General features: G+C 41.8%; 1 protein-coding gene across 1 annotated transcript in view; it reads left to right on the top strand.

Annotated features, from left to right (window-relative positions):
• The window catches only part of Hecw1 (HECT, C2 and WW domain containing E3 ubiquitin protein ligase 1), a 372,273-nt gene that overhangs the window by 40,559 nt on the left and 308,454 nt on the right, over positions 1-23,260 (top strand). The window contains exon 2 of the mRNA XM_004629654.3: positions 16,058-16,382. Coding sequence (XP_004629711.1) covers positions 16,058-16,382 — 325 coding nt within the window. The remainder of the gene's footprint in view (positions 1-16,057; positions 16,383-23,260) is intronic.

Raw genomic sequence — 23,260 nt, 5'->3', positions numbered from 1 at the left:
TTTATTTTAAAGAGTTTAATCATAATTGATAATACATTAAAAACAGCATACATTTAGAAGAACAAGGTGAGAGGTATTCAACCAAGAAATAAGGCCAAACGTCAACTGATGGGGGAAATTTAAGGCTGATGAGTCCATCTAGAAAGGAACTGCTCTGCAGTTGTCCCTGCCATCTCCTAGGAGGGCCGTTGACACAGCACTCTGCAGATTCTGTAACTCTTCTCTGTTCTATCCCAGCGCAGGTCTGACCCATGCCTTCCACAGACTTAGCATGCAGCCAACGCTGACCTATCTCAAGGTGACCCTATCTCCCCTCAGCAGCTTTTTGTGACATCCTTCAGTTGGAGATAGGATGGTTGACTCTGCAGCTCACCAGCTGGGCACAGCCAGACTCTGCAGACACTCGTTTAATGCAACTGCCTGGGCCCCACCCCAGACAACAGTATTAGAATGTGCAAGCAGGAAAGCCATTTGTTTCATTTTAAACCTTTTTCATCACATGCATTCAGACTTTACTGCCTGTGTTACATGGGTTTGAGAGCAGGCCTCACCTCCAGCTAGCACAGAGTTCCTCAAAGAGGGCACTCAGCAGATATTTGTTCAACTACATACAATGCCAGCAAGGCGACATTTCAGTCCTTGAGTTGGGGTCTTTGCCAAAATTTAACAATCATTTTTCTTTATTTTTGATGCTTAAGTCAGCACAGAGACGTGTTTTAAATTGCAGACTTTGCTCTTTATCATCAAGCAGTGACTGTGTGAAAGGTGTCTTTGGGATACTGGCCTTTGGTCCCTTGGGATGGTGCTCACAGAGGCAGCCAAGAGGAAAGATGCCTCAGGCACACGCCAGAGGAAGCCACTGTCAAAGATGGCTTGCAGAGATGGCAAAGTCATGGCAAAGTCTCCTCAGAGCTCCTCTTCTCCTACAGTTGAAAGGAAATTTTCTACCCAGATTTTTTTTTCTAATGTATTTGGTTATTACAGGATCTTACTACACAGCTCAGACTCATAGTGATCCTTCTGCTTTCAGCTTCCCCAGCACTGAGATTACAGATGTACACCACTATGCCTGGACTGTATGGCCAGCTCAGACCTCCCTGGGGGCGGGGCTGGTGCAGCACATGGTACTGGAGTTGGAACTGCAATCCCTGCCCTTGCCTAAGCTTGCTAAAACAAGTGCTTTAGTCTGCTGAGCTACGTCGCTGGCCCTCTACCCAGACTTTGATGAACATTCCAAGACTGAGAAATTTTTCCTTCTTTATAGGAGATAGTTGAATTGAGTTTGAAGATATTTCTGGAATACGTTTTAACATTCCAACATAAGTACACATGTAGTGAAGTCACTAGGAAATCAAGGAATTTTTTTCTAAAATTTCAAAATTGAATAAGATGTAGGGAATTGGGCCATAATTCTAAGAGTTGATTTTTTTTTTTAAACCAGGGATTGAACTCAGGCCCTTGCACTTGCCAGGGAAGTGCTTAGTCTAGTGAGCTATCTCCCCAGCCTCTAAGAGTTGATCTTGAATGTCATAATCCCAAATTAAAATCTCAAGAAATCAAACCCTTAAAGATGAAAATCTTTAAAGTCTAAAATCTCAAATGTTCAAAGAAAAGATTGTAATTCTGAAAAAATAATTTTAAAAATGTGGGGTCAGAAAATATGGAAGATTGAACCTGGGTCCTTGAGTATACTGGATCATCTGAAATACAGTGACAGAGAACCAACTCTTTTGACAAGATTGATCAAAAGCAACAAGAGTCATCCCTGCATGTGTGGGCATCCAAAGAGCCCAGATGGAAAGAAATTTCCTCTTTCACAAGCACATGTACGGAAAGGTCCTGGCTTCACTTTACTAAGGAAGGTTCCAGATGTTTTTATGGATGTGCACAATGCTCATACACCAAGTCAGTACAGTGATGACACTTAGAGTCAGATTTCTTTTTTTTTTTAAAGTGTAAAATGCATGACAACCTTTTCACAGTCTTGACACAAGTAATTGCCCCTGTATAATGGGCCAGAGACCCCAGGGTATTGGTGACATTGATCAGTTCAAGTCTGAAAGCATCAGCACGTAGGAGGCCCAAAGTGTAACCCTTAGTCTGAGGCTGGAAGCCCGAGGATCTGGCGCTTGAGGGTTCACTCTTGGTGTAAAGCCTGGAGTCCAAAGGCTGGCAATTGTTAGGTTGCTATCTAGGTGTCCTCCTAAAGCTTCATGTTGCCATGGATGAGACCTTTGAGATCTAACTGGACCAAGGGGCCATTATAGCGGACTTGCTGTTAGGAAGTATGGTCTGGTCAGAAGGTGTGGGTCACGGAGGACATGACCGGAAGGTTCTTTCTTCCTGGCTTTCTCGGCTTCTTACCTGCCATAGTGTAAACAGCGTTCCTCCACTATGCAGCTGTCTTGGAGAGAGCTAACTAAGGACTGAAACATGATCCTTCCTCTAACTGTGGCTATCAGATATATTGTCCAAGCAACTAGGAAAGCAAATTAGACAGAAAGCCTTTAGCTCTGATGTCCAAGTCAGCAGAAGAAAAACTCTGTCACAGCTCTTAGAGAAAAACTAATTTGCCTTCTTAACCTATTCTCTGGGGTCCCAACCAATGACACAGTACCTACCCACGGTAATCTCTACCTGATCTACTCAAACTGACCTGTTCATCTCTTCCAGAAACATCCTCACTGGCACTTCCAAAGTGATGCCTTACTGTGTGTACCTCTACCTATTAGTGTTACCTAACATTATGTAGCTACCCTTCATATAACAAAAATGTTAGCCTTTATGTAGCCTTGCCCCATGTTTTTCTATTCAGTGGCTTTGGAGATTTTCATTTCCAGGATTTCAAAGGTCAAAGGTCATAATTATGATTTGGAATACTTAAACATTAGGGGTCTTGATACTTGGGGGTTTCAAAATCGGGGGATAAGGCATTTGGGATTGTGCTTTTCAGGATTATGCTTAGTACCAAGATTTGGAATATAAGTCTTTCTGTTCTGGTTGGGAGGGCCCCATTCTCCTGGGCAGGAACATACATGCTACTATCTCCCAGCATTGGCATTTTATACTAATAAGCTGACTTTGGCACCTGGGTATATCAACTCCATAGAATGTCTAAGAATATTACTAATTTTCACTGGAGCATGTCGTAAATTTCCAGAGCAAATGCCATAGTTTATATTGCAGCTCAATTTCCAATGTTCAGCATGTGTTTGCTGCTAGAACGAATAAAATATGTGAACTCTGGCTGGGAAACACACTGTTAGCAGCACAACACCGCCCTGACATGCGGTTCTGGATGCCTTTGGGTAATATTAGTAAAGCGGTAGCGTGACGCCATCCTCCAGCGTGGCTCACGGTGAGTGCTGATGTGCACAGCTTTGTCTTGTGACGATAACGCTTGTCCTTCGCCAAGAACAAAGCCAGTTGTCTCGCACATGGGGGCGCTTAAGACTCATTAGCATTCACCTGTAGCTCTCGCATCCTTAGAATTAATTTTTCATTTGGAATGGACTTTCAAAAGCCCAAATTACTTTCATTTTCTCTTTTTCCTTTAACCTCTACTGTCTCTTGGGATTTTGCAAGAAAGTGTAATAATGAATGGCAACCCAGGTGTCTCATTTTTTTGTGAGAAAATCTGTCACTACCAAGAGTTGTGTCTGTGGCACTTTTGTGACTCTTGATGGTGGTTGTTCTTTAGAAGGACAGGAATCTTTATTATCTGTTGTTTTCTGCATGGAAAGTAAAATAGAAAATGACAGATATTACCTGAATAATTAACTCAAGTCTCAAATGCAAAAAGAAAAAAATTCTAAAATATCCAGATCATCGAGAATTCGTGTGGATGTGGGCAGCCTGTCTTGTAACTAACTGCGATAGAGTGAGTACCCTTGGCTATACCGCCATGTCGTAGAGGCCTGTGCTCCCAGGCATCCCCTTAGGAGTGGAACTGCCTTAGTGAGATGGTGATCATCTAGATTGCCTTCTGCTGACAGAAGTAGAGTCAAGAAGGTGGCACCAGTGTGAAGCTGAGTCCTTACTGAGTGAGATGTGCCATTGGCTGAAGTTGGCAGAGAAGAACTGGGGCCTGTGAATTCCACATGGCAGCTGCATCTCCCAGTGTAATAGACAGGCGTGGGTGGTGGTCACAGACATCCAAGCAAAAGTGGCACACTATGTGAAACCATGCTTTTGTATTCTCCACAAAGCCAATAATACTACCCAGAATTCCACAGCAGATGATAGCTTTGCCCCAGAGGTCAAAGGTTCCAACCTGCCTCACTTGTTCCTTCATAGTTTTAGAAAAATCAAAAAGTTAGTTGATGTACGAGTACCAGAAGGTATGTCCTGTTATTATGTTGAAGATCTTCATCAAGCCAAGTGTGGTGGTACGTGCCTAGAATCCCAGCACTCTAGGAAAATAAGTCACAAGGATAGCAAGTGAGAGCCCAGCCTGGTAAATTTAGGTACTTAGCAAGACCCTGTCTCCAAATAATAAATTTGTAACAGGTTGGGTATGTAGCTCAGTGTAAATGCCCTGGGTTCAATTTTCAGGACTGCAAAAGTCAAAGAGAGGAGAGAAGGAAAGAGAGAAAGAGGGAAAGGGAGGGAAGGGGAGGAGAAGGAAAAAGAGAAAGGCAGAAAGAGAAAGAATATCATCACTATTTTGTAAGACATGTATAAGAAGTAATAATCAAGAGTCTGCTTTCCTTTAATGCATTTTAGAACCAAACAAATTTTTGTGGTGAATGGTTTGGATACTGCCAACCCACGTTTGTCATAATCTCAGTGAATTTCCCCAATGCTGTCAGAGGTAAATAAAAAGATTCAATTTTTTGGTTTTATTTTCAAAATAGGATTGATCCTTCCTTTTACCATTCTCACGTATAATTGATAATAAACTAGTGCGGCACCCATTTAGGTCACCTGATTTGCTTGCTTGGACCATGGGCATCTCTTGGAGTTGCTGCAACATCCCACAAGGAGCTCTCCTGCTCTTACACTTTCCCCCTTATCTTTGGCTCATTCAAAACACAATTCTTGTCTTCACTTTGTCATTTCTTACTGTTGATATTAAGAGCTTGACAAAGAGGCTAGTAGGTTGATTCTTATCTTATCCTTTCAACTCTCCTATTTTATCCAAGATCACTAAAGATAGGTCTCTTTAAGAAGTAGCACCAGTTTTCTTTCTTTCTTCTTCCAACAGCAACCTCTCAATGTAAACCATCTCTGCTGGCTTTCCTGTTGTATCCCTCGTGTGTAGTTTTGGAACAGCTGGGTGTGGTTAGGAAGAGCAACAGTTGGAAATGGAACCAAGTGACCTGAGATCAAAATACCATGAGAGTGGGCACAGTGATGACAGGGAAGGAACCTGGGAGGTAACAGGTCACCTGTGACCCCATCTGGAGTACGAGCTTGTTTTGTCACTTCTCGAAGGAAGAAGAGAGATACATATGAAACACTGAAAGAGCAGGCAGACAGCTTTAGAATGCAGCTGCTGTTTGTGTCTTCATTACAGCCCTGGATCACTTTCCAAAATTGATCTCTGGTACTGACGCTGAATTCATATCAGAACTAGCTCTGCACATCTGTGATACTTTGGTGCCAAAGGCCCATGCGGTTGCTCTGGGTCAGCCCCCCTGTGTATGGATGACAGACTTGGTGGATCATGTGCTTGAGCTGTAGTAGTATTCTTGAGGGAATTGTAGCCCGAGATAGAGCCTCCCCCCGTGTCCTGATGGGAGATCTTAGAAAATAGGTACAAATGACCGTCCAGACCACAGTAGCCACCAGCATACTCACTGATTTCCCCTTCTTCCTCAGCAGAAACTTCTGCCCCACTGCTACTGCAGAAAGGTGCTCAATGGCACAGTATTTTTGAAAGCATAGTGAAACCAGGGACACTACTAGATCTTTCCCTATCTTCAAAACCAACCCTTTTCGCTAGGTATGATGGTTGCCCTTTACAGTCAATTTGATTGATTGAGAAACACCTAGGACATTAGTAAAGCCTAAATCTGAACATGTCAGTGAGAGTGTTTCCAGGGGTGGTTGGCAGATAGCTGAGGTGGAGGGATCCAGGCTTGAACGAGAGCAGCACCACCCAAGAGGATGAGAGGCCGGTAGAACAGAAAAGCAGAAGGAAGCCCTGCAGCTCTTTTGCTTTTTCTCTTTGCCTTTTTCTCTGCTCCTGGCTACCTTGAGCTGAGTGGCTTTCCTCCCCATGTCTCTCTGCCCTGAGGTTTTTTCCGCACCACAGGCCTAGAAGCAATGGAGCCAGCTGACCCTGGAATGAAGCTCTGATTGTTTTGTGGCACTGTGGATTGTACTGAGAGCCTTTGCAGTGAGTTTACACTGAGCTCCAGGCCTTTTTAATATTTTTTTTTTAGACAGGCTCTCACTGCAGTTCCTAGGCTGGGCTTAATCTCCCAGCCCTTCTGCTTCAGCCTCCCAAGAGATTAGAGACATGTACCACCTATCCCAGCTTGGGTAAGTCTGAGTCAAAATAAATCATTCCTCTGTGAGGTTGTTTCTTTGGAGGTTTGTGGTCATGGTGACAAAAGGTTGATGCACAGACTATGGTGCACTTGGTCTTCGGGGCTTGGCTTATCTCCGCCCCCTCCCTATCCTTGTGCACTGTGCCTGCCCAAGCTCCATCTGCCTCTCAGGCTCTCATCTTCCTGTTCCTTGCATACACCAGGCAGTCTTCACAACTCTGCACCTTGGTATATGTGTGTCCCTTCTGCCCAAATATCTTTCTTACTTCTCCCTAAAATCTTATTTCCTTCTCCATCGAACAGAATTGGTAGTTGCCTCTCTGTCCCTTAAGCCCATGTAAACTTATCTGTATTGAAACGACTTACTTGTGTATCTATCTACCTTTCTCACCCAATAACTGGTACTCAGCCCACCAATCACCTAACATGGTACAGACCATATGCTGAATTCTCCTATGTGTTTAATTTATAGATCCACTTATCCTCCCACACTGTTGGCAACATTGCTTTGCTATATAATCGTGAAGGACAGACTTCATACCATATTCTATAGCAAGATGAGATTGCAAGTACAGTATGTTCCAGAAACTTAGTCCAATTCCATCCACACTGATGTGAATCAAACTTTGAAAATTAAGGCTGCAAAAATCCTTTAATTTACTTCTCCTGATTATCTTTGATGAGTAGAGTATTCTGGTGCTCTACTTTTAAGGGATGCAAAGTCCCCTATAATAAAATTAGGCACAGTGGCATTTGGCTTAGAATATGCTGTGTGGAGTGTGACTCACTCACATACTGTGGATGAATGAACAGCTGGAAGAGCCCAGTAAAAAGAGAGAGTGTGTGTGCAGTGCTGTCTGGGGAGCTCCTTCATTTACACAGTCCTTGGGGACCTGGGGCAGGTTACTTCCCTCTCCACTTCCATTGTGACATCTCACAACTGCGCTGGAATCCATGCTATGGGTTTAGACTTGGGGGTGCCTGTTCAGTGAAAGTCCTCCCTGCACACAACCTTAGCCTTTGGAGTAGCTGTGCAAAGGGATGCCCCAGGGGCAGCAGCCCCTGGCTCATTGTTGCCCTCAGTGGTGTAGTGTGAAGTTTCTAGTCTAGACACATCACCCCCGAGATTCTAAATCTCCCTATACCCCAATGAGATACATCCTATTGCTTGGTACAGCATTGGGAGATCCTCTTCTGAGACTTCAGATACACACAACACACAGACACACACACACAGACACACACAGACACACACACACACACACACACACACACACACACACACACAGGAATATCACTTCCCATAAACCTTCTTTTCTATGTTGATCAGAAGAGGTATAAATTAGCAGACATTTTCATGTAGCAGGAGGTGTCCCTTCTGCCTCAAGCCTTTTGCCCTTTCTCTAGTTGGCCAACCTCCCAGATTTCAATAGCTTCCCTGTTGAACACCTCCAGACATTTTTCAAGTGCCCCAGACATGCACCAAGAAATTCCAGACTCAGCCAAGGAAGCAGAAGTTGTGCGCATGCACAGCACATGGCCCAGCTGGGGCTCCTGCTCACTTCTCTTGGTATCAGTGAGAAGTATTACTGAGCTGCAAGAAGCAGAGGCTTCCTCTCCTCCACTGGGCTCCAGGGGAGATGAAAGGGATGGACTGCTTAACTCTTTTAACCTATTACTCAATCAGGCATTTCTCTGTGTATATTTTCTGGAAGGGCTTGGTTTGCTTATTAAAACTTTTTGTCTAATGTTCCCATTTAGCTAGCAATGTGTGGGCTTTATCTCTTTTTTCAAAGGAAAGGAGCCCACATGATGTAGTTTATATAATCCTCAGATATTCTTCTACACAATGGTCAGCACAAAAGAAAGCTTTCTCACCACATGGCTTGGGGGCTCAAAACACAATTGAGGCCCAAATTTTAGAATCAGTGTCTGAGAGCTGAAGAGTGCAACAGAGATGGTGGGAGGGCAGCCATCTCCCATGTTCCTCCTGTGACATCTAACAGAGATCAGAGTCCCTGTCAGGCCTCCCATACCAACCTCTGTTTGTCTCATATACCTGTTTGTCTTCTTCCAAGCAGAAGTCCAGATGCACATGCAGGATGCCTGCTATGGCTTGCAACACGGTTTGGCCTGCAAAGGTTACAGGCTGGAAGCTGAGTCTTCACTGTGGCAGTGTGAGGGTTGAGGGGTGCATTTTAAGAGGTGGAACCTCAGAGGACAATGAGATCACAGACGCTCTAACCTCATCACTAGGCCTCACTGATCCTGAAGAGAAGGCTGAGTGTCACAGGCTTGACTCAGTCCTCAGGGGGCTGGTTGTTAAAAAGCAAAGCTGCTCCACATATTTGCTGTCTTGTGCACCAGTCTCTTTCCTTCCCATTTCTCTGTCAGGTTGCGATGGGGTCAGGAGGCCTCCATCAGCAAGGCGGCATCACACTCTTTGGACTTTCCATTCATCAGAAGTATCAATATAAATACCCTGCCTTGGGTGCTTTGTCAAAGGATCACCAAAAACAGAGTTTGACAATTCAAACCTCAGGAAGTGAGACAGAAAAGGATAATGGGGGAAGTGTTTTATCTTTGTCCCCCAACTCCCTTATTACTAAAACACAATTAAGTAACTCTCAAGGAGGTAAATTTTTCTCTTTTTAGCCTGAAAAGTTGTTTCCCTGAGCAGTGGTGACTCAGCAGAAATGTGTGGGCAATATAACTTTTGTGTTCTCTTGCACTTCTGCCTAGACAGGCCATTGGCTGCATGGGAGGTTTCCCCTTTTAGGGGCTTCTGAACAACCTGTCCTAGGCTTGTTCCTCTGCCATCCAGCCAGAGGTGTCCCAGTGTCTCCTGCACTGTCTCTGGGAGATCTCCTAAGACATGTGTTGGTCTTGCCATCTCGGCACCTGATCCAGTCCACTGTAATTCAGGAAAGAAAATCTTGAGGATTCTGAGCACCAATCCTTGTGCCTAAAGCAAAATAGACAATTCAAGGGGTTTCAGAGTCCCAGAAGCAGAGCCAGCATCATGTAAAGGCTCTAGGATATGGGAGGCAGATATACCCCATCTCCCATAACACCCAAGTTCTCTCATTCATTCATTCACTCATTCATTCATTCATTCATTCATTCATTCATTCATTCAGCTATTCATTCAATAAAACAATCATTAAGCATAGCCTACATTCTTGCCAGGCCCGACTCTAACTGGAAATACAGACCTAAAGCAGCTAGGCAATCATTCAGCTCTGCTGATGGCTGGCTTCTAGGAGAAGGACACTGATTAGAAATACATCAATGAGGAAGATAATTTTAAATAGAGCATAACACTCAGGGTTTGCTTGTATTTGTATCAAAGCCAGAGAAAAAAGGATTGAGACTATACTGGGACCAGAATCTCTCCATAGCATGACCTCAGGTTTGTATAAGGAACCGACCACTGTATCTGTGAGTTTTTAAACACTTCTGAAGATAATATTCACCAGACCATGTGCTATTCTCTTTAGAAAGTCTAACATGAAGCATTTCATTACAGACTTGGAAGAAGAAAAAAATGCTAGTTTTCTGATTAATAACTCAGTTTCTTTTTAGCATCTTGGCTTCTAAGAAACTCAAAGTATGTGAATCTCAAATGCTGCTACTATATCAGTCATGTTATAATTTAGAGACAATGCCTAAGAATAAAAGTGTGCACTTACCAATTATACATGCATGGGCTCAAATCTCCATTTGCTACAGTAAGGCCTATGACCTTGGAAATTCTCATTAACTCTTCTGAGCTGGGTTTCCCACCAACCTGAGAGTAGTGATACTGGATAAAGTGTTAATGAAATAGTACAAAAAGTTCCTGAATAAAGTAAATGCTCATGTTATTATTACCCTCTTTCCTATCACAACTTCCATATTTATTTTGTATCTTCCCATTTCTTTTGTTGTAAATTTTCTCAAATCTTTTATAGAAAGAGTTAAGGTTTGATTCGTATTCTCAGCCCCTTTAACTTCCTGATGGCATAACTAGAGCTGTGTACTGAAAAAAAAAAAAAAAGCTGCAGGCATCTACTTGATCAAAATAACTTTGCTCTTAGACTCAAAATTATTATTTCTTCCAACTGAATAATGCAGTTTCTGTAGCCGCATCTTGTACACTTCAATGAAGTTTCCTTGGGGGCCTATTTTTCTTTTATGATATTTCATTCCTTAGTGTAGGGTAGAGGCCATGTTTCAGAATTATTTTATCTGTTTTCGTTAGGTGGTGATCTCTTTTCTTTTCATGGACAAGATGGCACTCACGGTCTCGTGTTCTCTAACAGCAGAGCTAGCAGTGGCTTTGTCAGATGGAAACCGACAGAGCAGAAGCTTTTGTTTTCCTGCATTCTTAACAAGATAATTGCCTGCCTAATAAATTCTTCATCCCTAGAAGAGATGATCTTCTACTTTTAAAGTCCTATCTCCTTACAGAAGGCTGTTTTATAATATCTAGAAGTATTATAAATTAAACACCCAAGACCTGACCCAAGATTACAACAACAAACTAAGAACATAGTACTTAATTCAAAACACTTTAACAATTATGAGGTTCTTCAAGTTGGAAAACTGACCCTTTAAATAGAAAAACACACAACAAATAGAATTTTACTTTTTATAAATGTGCTCTTTGCAGGACATGTTTAGATTATTTTCACCAGATCCACTTTCTCAAAAGTCAATTAAAACATGTCCCTAATATAGCCCATAACTGGGGACCCTGGATTATAATCAATAAGGGAAAACTCATATTGTTGAAACAATGTATGATATTCTTAGCATCATCTTATCAGTGCAATATTGTCTGTTTTCAAAAGTAGGAGATGGTAAAAGACACTTGAGTTATTGGTGGGGTAGAGAAAAAAAAAAAAACTGGAATCAACTTACTGATGCCAGCTGATGCCTCTTTATGCAGACAAAGGAGAGCAGCACTCCTGCTTCCTTCCACAGAGGAATGGGATAGGAGGACCTTGTCAGATGAGATTTGCTTTAGAGATTAGGAAGAATTGAAGGGTTGTAAAACACCAGAATTGCTGTCTAGGAAGAGACTGGCTTTTTAACAACAGGGCACATCCTCCTCTATCTCCAGTGGCTCCAATTGAAGGGAGAACCATTAAATTACCTCTTGCAGTCTGATGAGTCTATATAGTGTGTAACATTTCTTTAAGGTTTTGCAGTTTATTAAATCCTCTTGTGAAAATAGTCTCAGTCACTGCCGACAGGCACTGCAGAATCTCTACTCCTTGGGCTGTTCTCCAATCTCCAGCCCACTTTTTGCCAGCGCCAACGTTAGCCTTTGCGGTGCCCCTGACTTTCTTCATTCTGTTCTTGCATTCTTTCCACTGCTTTCTTGAGGACTTTTTCTTCTAGTACGGGCATGTCTTGCAAGTCTATGTTTGGGCTCATTTTTCTTCGCATAATCCAGGTAATCATAAATCATGCCAAAGCCAGTTGTCATGCCATCACCAAAATGGGTTTTGAATCCAGACACAAAAATGACATCTGGTGTGGTCTCGTACATTTTGGCTAGTTTTTCGAGAATTTCTGTTTTAGGTTCTGTTGCTTTCCAAGGGTAAAGGACATCAATGATCATTTGTTTCCTTTAAAGAAGTTGGTTGGTCATGAACTTCTGGGTTTGGGTAATTACTGTGTCATTCATGATGTCAAGGGATCCTCAGACAGCCACGGAGGCTATAGTGTGTAACATTCCTGAAAGGCCAGAAAACAGGGCTTAACCACTAAGGAAGACAAAACATTAACTCGGTGAGGAGAATGAGAGCTTCTCAAAAGCTAGGTACATCAGATCATCACCTTGAAATAATAAGATTTTATTTGTTGCTTATACATCAATAAAACTGGAAAATTAAAAATAAAAAGAATCAAATTTGTGAATCTTTAGCAGAGGAACCTGTTGAGAACATGATGAAGAAGTTTTGTGTTAGCCTCCTTCCTACATAACTCTTGGCCCCATCTTTATTTTCCTCTCATTCGGTACCACCTACACCTAAATTATAATGTCATTCTGCATTTAATCTATTTTTATAATCCACTTTAAAACTTTCCTAGCACAAAAGGTGTTAAATTAAATTAAATTTTTTTCTTAATTGACGTTTTAGGAACTTAAAAAAAAAAAAAAAAAAAAAAACAGGCATTAAGCCAGGCATGAGGGCTCAAATGATGATAAAATTTCACTATAGAGAAGTGGACACAGACAGGACAGACATGCAGTGCTGGGGCCACAGAACAGAGACGGTTCCTGCCCTGTGATTGGGAAAGGACACAGGAGAGGTGATAACTGTGTGGCTCAGGCCAAAGGACAAATCCTACTGCTGGGATGAATAAGTGAGTATTAAATGCCTGGGCTGATCCGTATGTTTCTAGAACTAAATCATGCTATGTGCTCCACCAATGTGCGCACTGAGGAGGTGTGGAGAGCTGCAGGGGGAGGGTGAGAGTGTGTTTTCAGGAAGAGCTGAGGCTGCCTCTCTTATTCCACACAAATGCCACTCTTCCATCCTGGTAGGTACTGGCAAATGACTCCTTTCACTAATGTTTCCTTCTCTCCACTCGGACAGTAACCAACAGTATAATTTGACAGATGCAAGAGAATCACCCAGTTTTCAAGAAATTCTGGTAAAGTGCAATAGCAGAGTGGGTATCTTCAACAAATGAAAAATACCCAGTAGTATTTCAATTTAAGCCTCAATTGAAATCATATGGATTAAAATCATTCTGTCAGCCTCCTCGGCAGTAGTATAAAATTATGGTACTGGATCATAGACCTTACAAATAAAAGAGCCCATCCTTGAGAGCTGGCATGAGCCACACACCTATAGTCCCAGAAGGCTGTGACCCAAGCAGACCTCTAGGGCCTGTGCTGAACAAGCTCAGTGTGAGGACTCTGGGGTGATGTGAAGGGGTGTTTGACCTGTGGCTCAGCTTAGTTGACTGCATCCCTGTATTTTCATTGGCTTCTTTTCCAAAGCAAGACCAGTAGTATTTTAAGTCTTCATTTTTATTTTTATTTTTAAATTTATTTCATACAGGATCTCACTACACAGCTCTGACTCTTAGTGATCCTTCTGTTTTCAGCCTCCCCAGATTGGGATTACAGGCATGTACAACCATGCCGGGACTCTGTCACCAGCTCAATGAGCCCAGGGGTGGGGCAGGCACAACATGCCATACTGGGAATCAAACTCTAGTCCCTGCAGTTGCCTAAGCAAGTACTTAGTCCGCTGAGCTATCTCACCCACTTTTAAGTCTTTATTTACTGACCTCTTATTATGATAAGAGCTTCATTTGCATTGACTCTGTGAATCCCACAACAACCCACTGATAGATGAAGAACCCAGTTTTATAAAGATCGTAGGTCCAAGGAGAAATAGCTGGGAGCTGAGAGTTGCTGCACCAGCTTTCCTCATGGTGTGGCATATACTTGACTCTTTCATTTAATTTCAAGTTTTCCATCTCCACAGTAGTCTAGGATGTTATTAATCCACTCACAGTATACATCAACTGGAGAAAATTTGGGCTATAGAAACAGTCTTTCTATACTGGAAATCTTGCCAGGGTTTCTGGGGAGAGAGCCCTAGAAGACTGTCAGTCTTATGAGGCCATCCCTGAACTGCTCAGAAGAGCCACGGCGCTGGGAATGTACGGGTATTTTGTCTAAGTGCCCCTGGCCTCAGGTACTTTGCTTGTCTTCCTGGCAGAAGAATTGGGCACAGTGACAAGCATTTTTTAATATGACATGCAGCCCTGCTAGCATGATGAGGTGTGTTCGAAGTCTTGCTCTTCTGCTCATAATAATTCTGCAGTTATCACAATAGGGCCGGAGGAACTCCTAACAAGAGATAAAAACAATAAACCATTAAGGTCATTAGGGCCGAGGCTCAGAGGTCAGCCTGTACTTTATCAGGATAATGGATTTTTGCACGTGCCTTGGTCTTGGAAAATGGAGAAAGTACAGGCCGAAATCACTGCTCAACACACTTGCATAATTTAAAGTATAGGTGGTTGCTGGGGACTGGTCTTCATGGCGCATAACCAAAAATTCAACAACTTCCGCTTGATGGACATGGATAATAAGTGACAGTGTCGTGCCTGGACTCTAACCAGCATGATTTAACACTTTTTAGGATTTCATTTTCGCTTCTTGAAAACAAAAATATGTGGATACCAGTTACTCAGGAAGCTGAGCCAGGAGTATGACAAGATTGAGGCTAGCTTAGGTTACTTAACAGGATCTTAATAATTTTTTTTAAAAGTCAGACCAGGGATGTAGTTTAGTGGCACAAGTTCCTGCCTGGCAAGCACAGGGTCCTGAGTTCAATTCCCAGTACAAACAAACAAACAAGAAAAGACAAATGGTTTGGCCATGTAGCTTAATGCTACAGCATTTTCCTAGCATGTGTGAGGCCTTGGGTTCATTTCCCAATATCAACTGCAAAAAGACAGAGCAACAGAGACACAGAGACAGAGATAGAAAACAAACAATTGTTATTAGTTATAGAACAGTGCATATGTACTTTCATAACAGAAGTCCAAACAATGTACATTTAAATTCCAACTTCAATATTCTTTGAAGCCAGAATAATTTTTGCTTGTTTCAAAAGTGAATCCTTCACAGCAGTTTTATATGATGTCCTTCCTTCCATGTTCCGAAAGTTACCTGCACGCCAAACGTTTTTTTTTTTTTTTTTTTTTTTTCAGAACCAGGGATTGAACTCAGGCCCTTGCACTTGGCCAGGAAGTGCTTATTCTACTGAGCCATCTCCCCGGCCCTCCAAACAAGTTCTTAAACTGCTTTAGCACAGCTCCTCTTGAGTACTCAATTTTATAAACAATAAAAAAGAAAAGAAAATCATTTTGCTCATCAGTTGCAGTCCTTTCTATAATAATGTGTGCTATGTGGAAGACAGTCCTCTGAAGATGGATTTTATTGAAAATTCTGGTGTTCAAAGATTACCAGGATGTCTGAATCTTTAATGGAAATGTCAGGCAGCCCAGAGCCATCCTACAAAGAGGAAGGGGTCCTAAGTGGCGGAGAAAGCCTGCCTCACTCAGCAGGACCCACCTCTAATTTGGGCTGTGTGTAGGAACTAGAGTGCTGCAGACTTCCCTGGAAGACCGGCAAGGTAATCATTTGCCCCAGAAAAGATAGCATGGGCTCTCAGTGAATTGACATTGGAGAGCTCAGCAGACAGCACTTTGGATGGGGCAGTCACATCTTCAGGTCCTCTTTGCACGTAGCCCAGTCTTTCTAGAGTCAAGCAGGCTAAAGAAAACTGGAGAGGCAAAGACCACAACAGAACATACAAACACAGGTGCCTTGGTATGTTTGTGTCCTTCGTATTGTCCATGTGTGCACCCAGAGTTACGGTCTTTGTCCCCAGGAGCATGCAGGACATTTTATTTCCAATATTCCAGGAGGGAGGCTTTTTTCAGCTGATTTCCCTCAATGCATTTAAAATTTCACATGAAGACAGAGAAAGTTGCTGACATGCCTGACCCTGTTCACCATTTCTTTGTCCCCACAGAATCTGTACCAAAACAGGTTTTTAGGCCTGGCCGCCATGGCGTCTCCATCTCGAAATTCTCAGAGCCGGCGCCGGTGCAAGGAGCCACTCCGCTACAGCTACAACCCTGACCAGTTCCACAACATGGACATCAGGGGTGGCCCTCATGATGGCGTCACCATCCCCCGCTCCACCAGTGACACCGACCTTGTCACCTCAGACAGCCGCTCCACGCTCATGGTCAGCAGCTCCTACTATTCCATAGGGCACTCACAGGACCTGGTGATCCACTGGGACATCAAGGAGGAGGTGGACGCAGGGGATTGGATTGGCATGTACCTTATCGGTGAGTACCCTGTGCCCTTCATCCCTGCTCCTGGAGCCTCTTAGTCATGGCCACTGACACCATACTGCAGAAATAACAGTCTCATGCACAGGAATGGGGATCCAATAAGTATATTACTCATATTTCACTTCTACATACACTTTAACATGTTAATTTCTAAACTCTACAACATAATTAAAATACACATTAAACTGAGTTGCACACACTGAAGTCCACCAGTCGTTTGCATTGTGTTTGTTTGTTTTTTGCAAAACCAACAATCAGGCCTCTCTTACCATCTCTACTTGATGGAAGGGAATCATGATACAACAGAGTGACACATGGTTAAACACAAGTGCCCTCACATTATAAATAAGTGAATATTAAAAGGCTTTTTCTAAACCCATGTGTATAAACCCAAAGTCACACCATATTCCCAACCAGTATTCAGAAGACTTCACTGTTTCCAACATAAATCATTTCACCTAGTCTTTCAACATTCATATTGCTTTGTTTTCAGAAGACATGGTTGGTCTGTAGAGTCATGGTGCTAGAAAAAGCTGACTTGCTCCATCTGATACAGAGATTTATTCAACATTAAGAAAGTTTCCTGGGGCTGGGGAGATGGCTCAGTAGAATAAGCGCTTCCCTGGCAAGCGCAAGGCTTGAGTTCCATCCCTGGTTCCCCCCCCCCCCAAAAAAAAAGAAAGAAAGAAAGAAAGAAAGAAAGAAAGAAAGAAAGAAAGAAAGTTTCCAAATTAAAAGTTCTTCAAGAGAGATTTTTTAAGTGAATTTTCTCAAATCTATATTCAAATTATGCAAATAAAGTACATGCTGAGCTGACTCCTTATTAAAATTTCACTATTTCTATTGGTTTTGAAAATAAATCTTACAAATTTGAAACTGTGAAAATAAATTATATGAAACATGTATTTCCTCTATTTTATATGCTAGTATCAAGTGTGATAAAAATTGATATGGCATTACACAAGCCAAGGTGTGAATTTGGCAGGAGCACAAGAGTCAGTAGATTCAACTCCACGACCAACAGAGGCCAAGAGTTCTGCCTTCAGTCTCATGGTGTGCCATTTACACACTGTGACACACAGCGCTAGAGTTAGCATCACAGGAAGGAAGGGGTTACTGTGTGTGGCTTTACAGCATGGCCACTTCTCTGATAGTTTAAAGGCAATCCAATCCAACTTTCAGAAAATTAGTTTTGTCTGCCCCGAAATCTCTGCTGTCAGCATAGTTAATGTATTTATACAGAACATGTACAATTGAGGATAAAAGAAGAGTAACTTCTCAAATTTTTACACAAATAGTACTTACTACTAAATTGAACTTTGAAACAGTGAAACATCATTTTTTAAAATTAGTTCTTGAATAAAAGTAGATAGCATCAATCTAGGACAAGAAAAGAGATAGCAAGCTGCCAAAAATATTTTGTTCAGTCTAGTTTTAAGCTTAATTAATGATCAACATTTAAAAACATAGAGATTTCATATTAAAATCAATCTTTCTAGTGCCCTCCACAGAACTCCCAATTTGTCAGGCCCAGGCTGAACTACGAGAGGGCTGTCATCTGTTGGAGTTAAGGGCCTGGTGCCCCTTTCTCATGGCTTGCAGGCTTCAGTTTTGCTACAGTCCCTCCCCGCCAAGGCATACTGTCTATGATCAAGGATGTGACTTATTTCACACTTGAGGTTTTTGCCTATCCACAGAGGCCTAATTTTGATAAGCTTCTGCAAGTGATGAGTATTGGTGCCATTCCTCATGGCAGGGACAGTGGAAAGAAGTGGTAATTTAATGGAGACCTACAGAGGATGAAGTGCCTGAGAACTCTCATCTGTGAGTGGGCCTGAGCTCAGTCATAGCTCCTGGCTGGGGAAGTAGATCTGGAGTGACTAGAACTGCGAGGATCAATAAAGTTACTTGTGGGTTGGGGCTAGAAAATGCTCCAGAAGTTCTCGTCAGAGAAAGAGGCAGGGGAAATGCTGAAAAAGAAGACAGAACAGGTGGTGCAGTGGAAGGACAGTAGGCGCTCACACCACTAAGGACTAGAGCGGGGGTGGGGATGTTGCAAGAAGGAAGGGCTGTGAGCCACATAAAGCATCATGAAACTCCTCGAATGACTAAAACTTGGTGTCAACATCATGCTTGGGCTGAGCCAAAAGTAACCAAAAGCCATCATCTTGGAATCTTAGGCTGACAGTTGGTTATTCTCATAGTAGCCACACATATATAACTGTGAAGTTATCTAATACAAAATGCTAACACTTTCAGTGGTGTAATGCTTCAAGTACAATTTTCCAATCCAAAATTGGCTGTACTTCTTCAAAGTTCATAATTTGCAAGTCTTTACTAACTTCTCTTGCAGGTTGGCACAACCTTGCCAAACCTCAAGCCATAGATCTAGACCTAGAAAGTTAGAGGTGGTGGTTTCATCTAATCTGTCAATTCCAAATGAGGAGTTGCCAGTTCAGAGGAGCTCCCATGTCCACCCAGCTGTCATGTCTGGCAGCAGAACCCACCCTGGCCGTGGACATGTTGGCACTGTGGTGTGACCTCAGGTGTGGACCATTCCACATTAGTGGCCATCGGAACACCCATGTGAGGCCAAGGGCATGATGCTTTTGGCATCATCTGACCTCTGCAGCTCTCCAGACAAACATGGAAATATGATTGTCTCTTGACACAGGAGGTGAATATATCTGAATGCAGTAGTGATTGATGTGTGTCTCAACAGCACTGTCACCAAGTCACTAATGCTGCCCTTACATTAGGAACCCATTTGTGGTACAATAAATTCCCATGAATGTCTTTGGTTACCCTCATTTGCAAAGTGTCTTGTGATGAGCTAGATGAAGCAGTAAATGATTCTCTCCTAGTGGCACAGAATGGGGGAAGACCTGGTTAAGGTTTGGGCCAGACATGAGACTTCAGCCAGGTACTTCATTTTAAGTTTCAGGCTCCTTATATGCAAAATTGAAGAAACATAATTCATTTTTCAGGGTTAGTGAAAGGGAATGATGAGATAATGGGTATTTACTGCCTGGAAATCAATACTGTACATTACTTTTTTGTTTATCTTGTCAAGAAGCTTTATTCCCTGCATGCATGGTGGCCAATTACCCTAATTGCCACACTTCATTCTGCCCTGTCTTGACCCATAGATGAATATTCAATTATTTTCATTGTGCATTATAGACAAAGGCTCCTGACCAAATCAGCAGGGACCTAGAAAATGATTTTCTTAATGTGAAAATGTCAGTAAATGTATAGGTACTTATCACTTGGTCAGACACAAGTACACAGAAGCATGTTACCTAGGAATCAGTAATTCCAGCAAGTAGTTTTACATTTATTCATTCATTAGCAACTATTTGACTTTGTCAAGTAAAAATGTAATTCTTTCCTAGTTCTATAGTATCTAGAGTTAATGAAAGATTCAGCAACACCGTTGGATTGCAGTAAGGGAACATTATTATATAACTGGATGAGGCTATATTATTTGATGGGTACAACTGAAATCTCTAATCATTAGAATGCTATATTAATGAGACTGTATTTACTATATATAAATATTTTACCTCTTCATTTAACATTTCAATGTTTTAAACAATCTTACCTTTTAAAACATTTAGAATTATCAGTACTTTCATTTTAAAGATAACAAAAGAATTAATAGATAAAAATATATTAGAAATGATACCGAATTTCAAAAGATAAGATGATAGAAATTCAACAATGCTTGTTATATAGCACATCATTGCCTTCAAAGAAATAGTCATTCCTTTGACTTTTTTGGAAGTAGTGCCTATTAAAATTGCTTAAATACAGAGCAAAGAGACAGCTTGGCAGTCTAAATGCCTGCCTGGCAAATGCAAGGTCCTGCGTTCAGTCCTTGGTACATCATGCTGTGCTGGCCCTGAAACCAGGCATGGTGGTGCGTGCCTGTAATCCCTACACTGGGGAGGCTAATGCAGAAGGATCATTAGGAGTCCAAACTACACAGCGAGATTTGGTGTCAACAAAAAAATTAAAAATTTAATTATTTAAAAAAAGATTGCTGGGGTGGAGAGATGGCTCAGTGGTCTAAAGCACCTACTTAGAACAATTAGCAGACATCAGGGACTGCGGTTCAATCCCCCAGCACCACATGCCAGCCAGCCCCGCCCCCTGGTGGGCTGAGCTGGCCACACACACACACACACACCTCTCTCTCTCTCTCTCTCTCTCTCTCTCTCTCTCTCTCTCTCTCAAATAAATAAAAATAAAAATAAAATAAAATAAAATAAATTAAAAAAATAAAAAAGATTGCTTCCATATGAACTAAATATACAATTAAAATAACCAGAATACAACTGAATCAATAAAATAGACATAACACACTTATAATTTGCAAAGATTACTTGGCTTGCCAAGTTACAGTTCAAATAAATCACATTCATACCATGTTACCCCACACCATGCTAGATTTTAGCCTGTAACTTAAAACATAATGAAACTAGACTATAATTGTACTCTCAAAATTCCACACATTAAGAAATGATAACTCGGAGAAAATTAAAATTAAAAAATCTAACTGAAGTCACACTGTTGACCTATATCCATGTTGGTGCCTGGGGGTGGGTATTTGCTTCCCTACCTTCTGACTCACTCTGCCTGTGTGATGTTAGCAACTATACGTATTTTGCATCGAATTAATTCTTTGGGGCTTTTAAAAATTAATTTCTATGATCTGTGTGTTCACGTGTGTGTGGCATTGTGTTAACTGAAACCCGTGCATACTGAAACTGTGTCCCCTTCCCATGGTTCATGGCCACTGAGGTAACAGTGACAAGAGTTATCCCAGAACCTTCAATGACAGGATATGTACCGGTTTTAGTTAACAGAGCACTGAACAAAGCAAGGATTGCTTCTCTCTCTCAATCTCTTCTCTCTCCCTTTTCCTCCAACTTTACCCCTTCCCCTCTGTCTCATACAGATAAGTATACCATTTTATACATATATATATATAGTTTAATCTTACTTGTTTTATTTGTTTTAAGTTCTGGAGGTGGAACCCAGGGCTTAGCACTTGCCCAGCAAGCACTCTACCACTAAGCTACACCACTAGTCTGTATATTCCTCACATGTTATATATTGTGACATATTTTCATCCTTTGATTTTGAATTTTTTAATGCATTGTGTTAAAATTTTGAGCAAAACATTCTTAATTAATCTTTACTGTGTTAGTCTGTTTTCTCATACTAATAACACCATACCAAACCCCTAGGAAGATATAAAAAAAAAGGTTTATTTTGGCTCATGGTTCTGATCCAAGGTCAATGAGCCTGACCTGGTGGAGTCCTAAGGCAATATAGGGCATCACATAGAGGGACACAGAAGGTATGCAGGCATGTGCAAGTGAGTGTATGTGTGTGTGTATGAGAGAGAGAGAGAGAGAGAGAGAGAGAGAGAGAGAGAGAGAGAGCGCTTTCCCTTATGATAATAAGATATCAGAGATGTCCAATTCATGAAGAGAGATTATTCATTCTGATTCGTGATTTTGGAGTATCCATCTGTGCCCCATTTGCCCTGTTCCTTTTGGGCCTGTGGTGGGGAAGCACACATGGTTGGTAGCAACACTTGGAGGTACAGATTTGTGTTAGTTACTTTCTCCTTAATGGGATACAGAAAGGAGGAAAGGTTTATTTTAGCTCCCACTTTATAGAGGTTTCAATCCCAGACAGCTAGCTTTAAGGCAGGATGTCATGGGGCATCACAGGGGAGGAGCAGCTCCTGGAATGGCTGCAGGAGGGGTGATATTAGGAAGAGATAAAATTTTCCAGGCCACACTCACAGTGACCCTTCTCTTCGGACAATATTCTACCTCCTCGTATTGAGTCAGCTATAAACTTATCTGCGAACTAATCCACTTATAAGAATCATGCACCATGAGGAAATCACATGGGGCTTGGGGGAAGATCTAGACATAAACTGAAACAAAAGATGGTCACATCATGACTGGGAAGTGAAAAACAAAGAGGAAGAAAAGTCCAGGGTCCTACCATCCCGTTCGAGAGCACAGCCCCAGTGACTGGAAGACCCCTACTCTAGTCTCTAGCTCTTCACCTCCCCATAGCACCACTCAGGGGAGCAAGGTCTTTGGGGGAACAATTTTAGACCTAAACACTTGTAGTGTATATCTTCTGATCTCTGTTCGTGTTTTTGTTTTTACACAAGATAACTGGGAACCTATGAAATGGTTGAAAGGGCAACATGCAATGATCAGTACAATGGTCAACATTTGTTGTTGGTTCATTTCTTTACAATAGAAATTCTTTCTGGGGTGAGATGGTATCTCAGTGTTGTTTTAATTTGCATTTCACAGATGGCTAGTGATGTGGAACATTTTTTCATGTGTTTATTAGCTTCTAGAATTTCTTCTTCTGAGAAGTGTGTGTCCATCTCAGATGCCCATTTCTGGATTGGGTCTTTAAATTTTGGGGCCCTAATGCTTTTTAGTTCTTTATAAATTATAGAGATCAGACCTTTGTGTGAGTGTTTATTAGTTAAAATTTGTTCTAAATTTATGGGTTGTCTTTTCACTCTGTTGGTAATTTCTTCTGATGTACAAAAACTTCTCAATAAGAGGAGGTCCCAGTTGTTTAATTTTTTTAAGTATTTCCCATGCAGTTTAATTTCTGTTCATGAACTGTTTGCCTACCCCTATGTCTTCAAGAGTTCCTTCTACTCTCTCTTCCAGGAGATTTAGTATTCCTGTTTCAATGTGTAGGTCTTCAATCCATTTTGATTTTAGTTTAGTGCATGGTGATAGACCTGGGTCAAGTTTGAGTTTTCGGCATGTAGAGAGCCAGTTTTTCCAGCACCATTTGTTAAAGAGGCTATC

Source organism: Octodon degus, unplaced genomic scaffold, assembly GCF_000260255.1.
Source record: "Octodon degus isolate 3935 unplaced genomic scaffold, OctDeg1.0 scaffold00031, whole genome shotgun sequence".
NCBI classification, from domain to species: Eukaryota; Metazoa; Chordata; class Mammalia; order Rodentia; family Octodontidae; genus Octodon; species Octodon degus.
Note: the sequence above shows the minus strand (reverse complement) of the source record. Positions and strands in the feature narration are given on the sequence as shown.